Genomic DNA, 10,664 nt, shown 5'->3' on the forward strand with positions numbered 1-10,664 from the left:
GTGGATCGCCTTTTCAGTTTTAAAAAATAAAAGAAAATGATGGAAATGTCAAAAAAATAAAAGAAAATAAGTTTCCCATGTGATATGTGGTCTAGTTGTTGGGAAAATTTGCAAATGTGAATTTTGACTTTATTTGCAAAATCTCTCTGAAATTTGTAAAAATGGGCATAACTTTTGCATACTAACTCGGATGAAAAAGTTTTTTATATGAAAAATCATCTACTCGAAAAGTTACATCCGAATTTAACCGGGGGAACCCCGTTAAACATTTTCAAAATTCTCAAAAACCTAATAGAAAAAAGTTACGGGGCTTTTAAGATCTAGAGTGAAAAAAATCCAAACAGTGGGCAAACTGTGGTCAAACAATGGTCAAACTAATTATTCTAGAATATTAGTGTTACTAAATAATTATTTCAGTTATTTCAATTTTGGTCAAATCTGGTCAAACTGTGGTCAAAGAATGGTCAAACTAATTATTCAAAAAATATTAGTGTTACTAAATAATTATTGTTTTTTAAAACAATAGTTTCAAAATAAAACTATGAAATGTGTCACTTCATGCTCAAGCAAAATTTCTGAAGGTTAATAGGATTGACATCTTAGTATTGTTAGGAAAACAACAAGTGCAGACTTGGAGCGAGGGAGAATAGAACCCGGAAGTTAAGAGTGCTCGGGATGGGGGAGTGGGAGGATGGGTGACCGTTCGGGAAGTTAGATGATTTGGAATGATGAGGGGTGATTAGAGGATAAATTGAGAAGTGATGAGGGGTGGTGATTACAGACTAGAGGTTAAAATAATTTAGAAATTTGAAAATAAAAAAAATAATTTTTTTTAAAAAAAAATCATAAAATTTCCTTTAGTCCCGGTTGGTGTTACCAACTGGGACTAAAGGTGGAGCTCCACGTGGCCGCGCCCTTTAGTCCCGGTTCTGGATTGAACCGGGACTAAAGGGAGAGGCATTAGTACCGACATTTTAGTCCCGGTTCCAGAACCGGGACAAAAGGCCCTTATGAACCGGGACTGAAGGCCCTTTTTCTACTAGTGACCTCCAACGAGCGCTATGACACCCATGGACGCCGCCGTCAATGGTAGCCTCCTCCAGATCTGAGGTTTCCCCCGGAAACGAGGGACACCCCACCATCACCTCCAACAAGGAACACGACACCCACGGGCGCCACCGACGATGGTGGCATCCTCACCCACTTCAGCAGCTAGGCCACCATCTCCTCCTCCAGTTGATCCGCCGCCGGGAAGCCATCACGAGGCAACACCCACCGACCAGATCCCTTTGGACCGACCATGAAGACAACCAAAGGTAGAGGAGATCACATCGCTGCATGACCGGCGTTATGGCAACGCACACGTCGTCCCGAGGCACCCGCTCAAGATCCACCGCCATAGCCACGCCTCCAAGCCGCGACGGAGAGACGCCCCGCTGCCGCCGCCATCATCCCCCGCACGGTCTTTGCCCAGCCAGGATCCGGCGGCGGCGGGAGGGGAGGCAGATGGGAGGCGGAGGAGATCGGGATCTGGAGGGGAGGTGGAGGCAGACGAGATCGGGATCTCCTAAAAATGGGGGAAAAATTCACTTCCCCGGCTTTTACACCAACTAGGAATGCATACGGCCTTTTAAGTATGAGTATTATGATTTTTAATCTTAGTTATGCATCGAGTCTAGTCCTTAAAAATGCGTGAGTACCAGGAAAGTCTGGTCCTAAAAAATAAATATGAATCTAAATTCGTCTCGGTGAGGATTTGAACCCATGTGTTAGGTTTGTACATCCACACCCCCCAACTAGTTGAGCTAGTACAGAAGGGACTAATAAATTAGGACAGGGATAGTACCAGCTTACACTTTACACAGACATAAATGCTATTCGTGTTGTTTTTCTAAGGAGACAAAAGTTTCATCTCATCCATTAATTAGAAAAAAGAAAGTTGCCCGGCTAATCTCGAAGAATTGAAAGAAAACCGTTACAGCTTGACCGTGGAAGAATCTCAACCCACATACAGGTGGACCCGCGACCTAGCTAATAGCGCACACACCCCACAACTGATCCCACACGGCGACTTTGTTTTCTCAATTCCATTTCTTTTGTTGGGTCCGAAATAACCAATTTCTAGAAAATCTCAAATGTCCTGGGATTTTTTTTAATGAACGAACTTTGAACTCATTTCTTTTCATGTGTTAACATATTCTAAATACGCACACGCAAAAAAAACATATTCTAAATACTGGTTAGTGCAGTTGCACTTTTTGTTGACAATGAGGATCTTGGTGCGCTTTGCACGATTGCATTGTTTTTGGTCCTCATGTCTCCCCAACATGGGAGTCTGAGGATACAAGTCTATTATAGGGATGTCGCCGCCACACCATCCACACTTGAACAAACCGACAACTAGACCCATCATCGACCAGAGAGCAGAACGCCACGTTGAAGGAAGATCTAGACTACTTTTATTCACTGCCACGTGAGCCAAAATGTAGAGTGGCCGAAATAAGCTACTATTTCCCGGACCCTATAGCTACGTAGATCCGCATACGATCAAGAGGTCGTTAACAGATGAGAGCCGCCGGAAGGCTGGTCGCAGTAGGCAAGATATAGATTGCCTTTCTTTTCTCCCACCGGAAGAAAGAAACGATTTTTTCATCTAATTGGAAAGTCATAAAAATTAGATTGGTTGCGTAATGTGATATGGAAAAGGGAGAAAAGGAGTACATGGTTACATATACAAGCGTCCGTGGCAACTTCATCAATCTCAAGATGATGTGCCGGCTCAGTCTTTCGAAGGTGCTCATAGAATATGGTGTGCGTGCGTGTTGGGTGAGTGCATGTGTGTATGTACGAGTGTCTACGTCTGTACCGTGTTCCAAAAAAGTATTAGCACCCATACACACTTTTTCGGTGCCATCACTATATCTGGCTTTTGGTTTTTCTGCATTAGTGACCCAGGACGCCATATGAATAAAATCACTGCAGTTATTATAGGGAAGTCAGAGATATTCTATTTGAAGGAGGACGGGATTCGAATCAGGGAAAAGATCTTTTTTTTCTATTGATTCGATGTAATAATAAATTTGTTTCCGTTTTCCTGTCTATATGATTTTGATTTCCGATGAATGAGCCTTCGGTAATGCTTTTATCTCTATCCTATGTGTCGCAGGTTGCCTGTCCAGTTTATAAACAAATACATGCACTGATATGTGGGCTATCTCGCCAGGACCCGAAATAAATCAACATAAATAAGAAAACAAAAATGTATATATTAAATGGAGTAAAATGAAAAAGAATCCTCTTGTATGAAGTAAATCCGGTCAGAAACGTGAAACTTTTTTTTTTTTGAAGTTAGAAACGTGAAACTCCAAGGATAGAAAAGTAACATGGACTTCTTCAAGGGGCAGAGAAAATCGTTTTCTCAGCGTTGGGCAGAAAAAATCGTTCTGTCGTCTTCGACACGGCCTCGACAGGACCCTGTGGCCTCAGACGTAAGTGGGCTAAAAGTTACTCGAACAAAAAAAAAACGTAAGTGGGCTAAAAGCGAGCAGGCTTTTCAGCCTCGGACGAACAAAAAATAAATCTCGACTTCCGGCCAAGCCCACGCCACGCCCAGAGAGAGAGTTCCCCGTCACTCCGACCACCACCACCATTTCTGTCAGCTCTCTTCTCCTCTCTCAGGGTCGTTCAGATCGCCGTGACTCAGCCGCCATGGCCGCCACAAAGCCTGCTCCCGCCGCGAGACTCCTGTGATCCCAATTAACACCCGCCCCGCCCCTCGCCGCCCCAACAACCAGCCCCCAACCGCGGATCGACGGGGACATGCCTCCCACGCCGCCGCCGGAGACGGACGCCGAGCCGGAGTTCGCCGAGATCGACCCCACCGGCCGCTACGGACGGGTAACGATCCGACCTCCACCATTCACCCGACCTCTTCATCCCCTCTCCCCCTCCTCCCCCTCTACCTCAACACCTGCTGATGCGGCGGCCGGCGGCGTCCCCTGTTTTCTTTTCTTTGATGCAGTACACGGAGGTTCTCGGCAAGGGCGCGTTCAAGACGGTGTATCCTTTCCACGGCGAGCCCCTCCGGCCATTGACGCGCCGGTGCCCGTTCGATTCGTTTCCGGGGTCCTTTGACCCCTCCTGATTGGCCAAGATTCGGTTTTTTTACCCGGTCCACCGACCCTTTCGCTGTTTGAAACGGTGCCATATGCCATATCTGCTCAACTTTCGGCATTTATGCCGAGTATTTCAGGACGTTTGAGTGCTAGAAAACTCGTTATTTCTTCTTCAGTTCAATGGGAGTCTAGCTGTCATTGACCTGCTGTTATTGCTGGACTTTTTATAGATTATATAATCGAAGAATAATCGCCCGGCCTCTGCAGCGCACACGACCCAGCTGTGGTTCCTGGATGCATTTGTTGTCGTCTGAAAGTTACCATTTCCTGCTGTGCATTGGCTGGCATATATACAGTAGTTGCCGCCCTTCTATGAATGATATGACAAGCATATATGCCTAATTTTGACCGAATTCAACCAGTGATTGGGGGGATGGTTAGCCGCTTTTATTGCTTGGCTGCTTGCCACTCCTGTGGGAGGTCTGCTGACTTCATGCCCGTAGCTGTCGCCACTCTTTGAGAAATCGAGATGCTTGAAAGTAGATCGTGCCGTTCTAGTGCATGTTTTGAGTTATACTTGAATCCTCGACATACCTTGTGCAACCACATCTTATCATTGCATAATTACTGCTGCTGTCTAAGGTTTTATAGTTTTCATGTTAGCGCGTCAACTGTCAACATAGTGTTTTCGACTTAAGCGCTAGTGCCCAGTACCAGAGCATACTAACCCTGTTGAAATTTTCTGTCTTAGTCGTGTACCCTGTTAAGTTTCGATTTTTACTCAGTCCACGCAGGCTTTTGCCATTTGAAACCTCCCCATATGCCTTATGATGTGTTGAATTCTGCTTAACGTTGGTATTTATGCCTGCTATTTAGTGGCTCGGGGGTGAATGCTATCTATCCTCTGTGGAAACCTGCCATTTCTTCTTCTTCGCGTAAATGTGAATTTAGCTGGCATTAACCTGCTGTGATTGCTTGTCGTTTTTTCTCATATTTACTACTCTTTTCTGTCTGGGTTGTTTGACTTGTCCTGCTTGGTCAAGATTCAATTTTCACAAAGTACACGCATGCTTTTTTCCAATCTGCAATGGTCTCATATGCCTAGTGATGCGTTGATTTCTGCTGTAGTTTTGGTATTTATTTCGGTTCCTCTGTAGAGAACCTGTCCTTTTTTTTTCGTTTGATTGGGCTTTTAGCTGCCATTCACCTGCTGTGATTCCCTTTTTTAGTAAGAAAGAATAATGTCCCAGCCTCTGCGCCATACAGTCTGCACACGACCCAGCTGCAACTTTTGGATGCATTTGTCATTTCAAAGTTTCCGTTTCCTGCTACGCACTGGTTGGCATACACTTGCTGCTTGTCCTTCAGGAATGATATGTCAATTATATATGCCTAATTTTGACTGAATTCGAGCTTTCATTACTTGGCTGCGTTGTTGCTTGTGTGGAAGGTTTATGAGTGTATATGCGTAGCTGTTGCCACTCTTTGAGAAATTGGGATGCTCAAAAGTAAATAATGCCATTTTAGTGCAAGTTTTCAGCTATACTTCAATCCTGTTTCTAATGGTAACTGTCGACATACTTGTATAACCAGATTTTTTTTTCACTGCATATTTCTGTTGTTGTCAAGGTTAAGTAGTTTTCAAGTGAGCAGTTCATTTGGTTGCACGTTGTGCAATCCTCATGCAAAAGCAAAACAAGTATTTTAGATGTTTCAACTTGCACGCTATGTCCAGAACCAGAATATACTAGCCCCATTAAAATGTTCTATCTTAATCATGTACCTTTGGCAACTTCTACTTTCTAATTTTATTACAGATCTTTCTATGGATTTGGAATCCTTAATTCAGATTCTGTCGATAGCTACAAGGCTTTTGATCAACTGGAAGGGCTAGAAGTTGCCTGGAACCAAATCAAAGTGGGTGATATATTACGGAACAATGATGATTTGGAGAGGCTGAGATCAGAAGTGCGGTTGCTTAAGACGCTCAAGCACAAGAACATAATCAAGTTCTACAATTCATGGCTCGACAAGAAAAACAACAACATAAACTTCATCACAGAAGTCTTCACATCAGGAACATTGCGCCAGTCCGTGCTCTCATGCTCCCTCTTGGCTGCAGCTTTTTAATAAAGTTGAACACGTGTAATTAGTTGCTGATGCCACCTTCTTTAACACTACTGTCATCATCTAGATATATATGTCATTATTAGGACATAAATAAAAAATTAGTCTATTACGTGTTCCCAAACACATATTTGATTCTAGCATGGCCGCGCCAATAAGGAAGCAGTATTCGCAGAAACTAAATCAACATGCCGGATATATCATATACCTTACGTCTTTCCATATGCATAAGCTGTCACTGAATATTTTTCACACTGCCTTATCTTTTTAGGTACCGCATTAAGCACAAGAAGGTAGACATTAGAGCTTTGAAGAAATGGTCAAGGCAAATCTTGAGTGGTCTAGTGTACCTCCACGGCCATGATCCACCAATAATCCATAGAGATTTGAAATGCGATAACATATTTGTGAATGGAAACCAGGGTGAAGTTAAGATTGGAGACCTGGGATTAGCAACCATCCTAGACAATGCACGCTCAGCTCATAGCATCATTGGTAACCGATTCAGTTGCGTAAATCTATGTTTGTTCTTCTGAATTTTGTAGTTGGGCCTTTCTAATGTTGTCTCTGTCTTTTCATAGGCACACCGGAATTCATGGCGCCAGAACTCTATGATGAAGAATATAATGAGCTTGTAGACATTTATGCATTTGGGATGTGTTTACTGGAGCTTGTTACATTTGAGTACCCATATTGTGAATGCTCCAATGCAGCACAGATATACAAGAAAGTTTCTGATGTTAGTCTGCTTATGCTTTGTGTTATATTTCATTTTTATTTTCCTGATAATTTTAGTCAATAAAGTGACATAAAAAGTACTGTTGCTACATGATTATTGCTGCTCGCACTGACCTATTTATCTTGATAGCTGCAAATTCATCATCTGGGCAATGCTAACATTCTTTCTGATTTCAGTATACACATAGCATCAAATGGCATAACAATCATAATTTCCTAACTGTTACAGCTATGTTTTTCTCTTATATTTTTTAAGGTTGATTTTTTTTTCAGAAGCGTAAAAACAAAATGTTTTTAGAGTCGTCAGCGTCTTGAAATGTTATGTTCGCAGAATATCATTTGTCTTCTAAATTATTGGCGTAGTCGCACGAATTGTGTTGGATAATATAAAAATGGTAAAAAATTTAAGAACAAGTAGAGTGATCTAAAAGGTCTTATATTTCTTTCCAGAGGGAGTATCATTTAATATGGGATGTGTGGTTCTTCAGTTGTGTAGTATTTTGATAGTCAATGTATTTGTAAGCATAGGCCTCCTATCTGTTTTTCCATCCATCGCTGTTTGCATAGGATTGTAAGCTATACTGTTGAACTGCCAATACAACTTAAGCTTTTATTCAATCTGTCAGATTAGATCTGACAAAATATTACTACTAAAAATATCTAACTTCTAAGAGTAAGAGTACGTAATAATTTGTGTTAGAGGCACACTGGCAAGATGTAGATGCAGGAGTCTTGGAATGATAATTTCTCTGCTCTACCATAACTTATAAGTGTCTGTTTCATTATTTTTGGTATGTACATATGTCCTAGCCCAGTAGGCACTTCCTGGCTGATTGTTACTGTGGAATATCTTATCAAATACGCTAGTGTCTGATTGCCTTAATCTCTTGATTCTTATATTACAGGGTGAAAGGCCTGGTTCACTGGCTAAGATTGAGGATCCTGAAGTTAAATTCTTTATAGAGAAATGCATAGCCCAAGCTTCCCAAAGGCTCTCAGCAGAAGAACTATTAGTGGATCCTTTTCTCCTAGATGTTGATGATGAAAGAATCTTCTATCCAGTACAGTCAAATACGAATGCATCAGGTAAATGACTAAACTGGAGACATATCTCAAACTACTGATGCATGATTTAGTAAAATTGCTATCTTCCCCATGTAACCTTACAATAAACATACCAGATGCTGGTGGCAGTTCGAACCCAAGTGCGAATTACAGAACAGCATCATCTGTTGGCTCCAGGGGACGAACAGGTATAAGCTCAGTGACCTCACAGTGATGCGAACATAAACTCATTGATGAGGTTTCCTCCTTTTCATATTTCAATTTTATGGTGGAATGCAGGTAGCACGGGGGGATCACATCCAAGTGATATACACAGCAATAGGGATCGACATGCCGCGAGTAGTCGAATGATCACCGTTGAGAGTCAGCGGAAGGACCTAAATACAATATTTTTGAAACTGCGGATAGCCGATTCAACAGGTACTTATGGTGGGACCGATTATAATTGTCGTTATATAGCTAGTTTGGTGCTTGCACTTCATACATATTTTCAATTGCAATGTGCAGGTCATGCCCAAAACATCCATTTTCCGTTTGATATTGAAGCTGACACTTCAATTAGCGTTGCTACGGAGATGGTTGTACAGCTGGATCTCACGGACCAAGATGTCACTGCGATTGCAGAAATGATAGATGCTGAAATACAGGCACATATTCCTGAATGGGCGTTTGATGAATCAGTTGACAACCAAGGGGATGAAGGAGCTCATTCTGAGACTGATAATTCAGAATCCGATAACGGTGAGACTTCTGAGCTTCGTAACGAGGTTGATGCAACAACCAATGGTTTTACACAGGAGCAACTTCCTTCTGGCCGGAAATACTGGTCAGACTCACCCAGAAGAGATATTGAAATCTCCCACTCGGTGGAGGACCAACAGACTGATGATAATATGCCAAATGGGATATTGAAAAACAATAATGTAGACGGTATGTGTGAGCGAATGTCATCATCAGTGCACTTGTCGAACCCGGATGCGGTCAACAGGAACTCAGGAGGAGCTTCCGCTGGCACTAGTTCTCGTCTTTCAGACGGCGGTTATCTCACAGCAGATCTTAATGAAAAGTTGGCAGATTTGTTGGCCAATCAGAAAGAGGAGCTCAGTGCGCTGCGAAGAAAACACAAGGCTGACCTAGAGGTGATCTTAAATGGGGTGCCTGCGCAACATCGCGAGGAAACCTTAACTAGGTGCCGCTTGAAGGCAGATCAGAAGAAGTTATGACTCCTTTATGTACATCTTGGCGGCGTCTTGTTTTAGGTACCGGCAGCACCAAGGAGTTTCTTAGAATCATTGTTGTGCAAAATTGGCCTCGCCGTTTCCTCTTCTTTTTTCAATGGAGAAGCCGCTGCAGGTGCTTGTGGATTACGTATGATACTCGCTCCCAGTGCAAGTTGTCTGGAGGTTTTTGAAGTCAACGGAAGGTTTCTGCGCTCAGCGAGTCAAACCATGCAGACACCATCATGCCAAAGAAATTGTTCATAAGAAGTGCATATTTTCTTTTCATTTCTCCCTTTTTGTATTGTCAACTTTCTTAGCTACATGACGGTGTTTGAGCTGTTGCTCACCTGCATTCATCACAAACGTAATGTTCAATTATTCCTCCCCATCATGCCTGGCTCACATGCTCTTCCAGAGCCTTAGAGCTGTACTATCTGTGTGTGTGTGTGTGTGTGTACATTTCATGTACCCATCTCTATGACCATGATCATGCACACACACATACACACTGACACACATTTATCCATTTGTTAAGTGCAAGTGTGGAGCTCTCCACTGACTCGCTCGTCCCATCAGCAGATCTGGAGTGCCCAATGATGATTGATGAGCAGTATCTCTATGTGTGCAGCAGCAACACATGCTTCCAGTAGCTTCCATCACATGCCCCAGATCTCTGTGTCCCCTTCCTGCCCCTTTTCCCTTTCCCAAATTCCTCTCCTGCATCTGAATCTGTGTACTGGTGCTGCAAACCTGAGGGCTCTCCAACCCAGCTGGTTAACTAGTCAGCTGCACACAGAATTCGGATCTGTGTTACAGTGGGCAGTGACACTGTCCACCCTCCAATGTCACCCTGTCACCATGTTCAGGGGATGCATCCATGCAGCCATCATCACCAACACCAGCAAGATGATATTTCTGTTGGTCACTTTCAGAGGCAAATGTTGGTCACTTTCAGTCAGAGGAAATGCAGCACCATTTTGATCTTGAGATTGTTTTGTGGATCCAATGCATCAGGCTAAGAAACAAATCCAAGATGTCAAATGCTCCCCACCCATCACTGCCCCATTTTCACACAGCAGAAACCCCCAAACCAGCTGCATGGATCGGTGCCAGCCAGAAGATACAAACAACACAGACAACACATCAGAATTGTCCCAAAGTACACTAATATTAATTGGAACTTTGGAAGATACTGCACTAGTACATAATGGTCCATAGATGCAGCATGCATGCATGCATGTATCCTACTCCCTCCATTCCTAAATATAAGTTTTTTTAGAGATTTCAATATGGACTACTCCATACGAAGTAAAATGAATGAATCTACAGTTTAAAATACATATGTATACATCCATATGTACTCCCTCCGTTCCAAATTACTTGTCTTAGATTTGTGTAG

General features: G+C 42.8%; 1 protein-coding gene across 2 annotated transcripts; it reads left to right on the top strand.

Moving 5' to 3' along the window:
* Positions 1-3,616: 3,616 nt before the first annotated feature.
* Positions 3,617-9,656, top strand: LOC119359096 (probable serine/threonine-protein kinase WNK2). Of its 2 annotated transcripts, none has more exons than XM_037625431.1 (9): positions 3,617-3,897; positions 4,022-4,059; positions 5,978-6,205; positions 6,514-6,749; positions 6,824-6,981; positions 7,886-8,066; positions 8,162-8,233; positions 8,325-8,465; positions 8,553-9,656. In XM_037625431.1, exons 1-9 carry the CDS (start codon positions 3,820-3,822, stop codon positions 9,266-9,268), a joined length of 1,848 nt encoding a protein of 615 aa, XP_037481328.1. In that variant the 5' UTR covers positions 3,617-3,819; the 3' UTR covers positions 9,269-9,656. The 2 variants fall into 2 exon arrangements, with proteins under 2 accessions (XP_037481328.1, XP_037481333.1); XM_037625436.1 differs by having other exon boundaries at positions 3,618-3,897; positions 6,514-6,737.
* The last annotated feature ends 1,008 nt before the right edge of the window (positions 9,657-10,664 follow it).

This window comes from Triticum dicoccoides, chromosome 1A, assembly GCF_002162155.2.
Source record: "Triticum dicoccoides isolate Atlit2015 ecotype Zavitan chromosome 1A, WEW_v2.0, whole genome shotgun sequence".
NCBI lineage: Eukaryota > Viridiplantae > Streptophyta > Magnoliopsida > Poales > Poaceae > Triticum > Triticum dicoccoides.

Excerpts from the sequence above, each read along its gene's own strand:
- LOC119359096 (XM_037625431.1), top strand. The coding sequence starts at position 3,820 with ATGCCTCCCACGCCGCCGCCGGAGACGGACGCCGAGCCGGAGTTCGCC. Across the intron at positions 4,060-5,977 it reads AAGGGCGCGTTCAAGACGGT|CTACAAGGCTTTTGATCAAC; the intron begins GTATCCTTTCCA and ends TTCTGTCGATAG. Across the intron at positions 8,234-8,324 it reads TGGCTCCAGGGGACGAACAG|GTAGCACGGGGGGATCACAT; the intron begins GTATAAGCTCAG and ends GGTGGAATGCAG.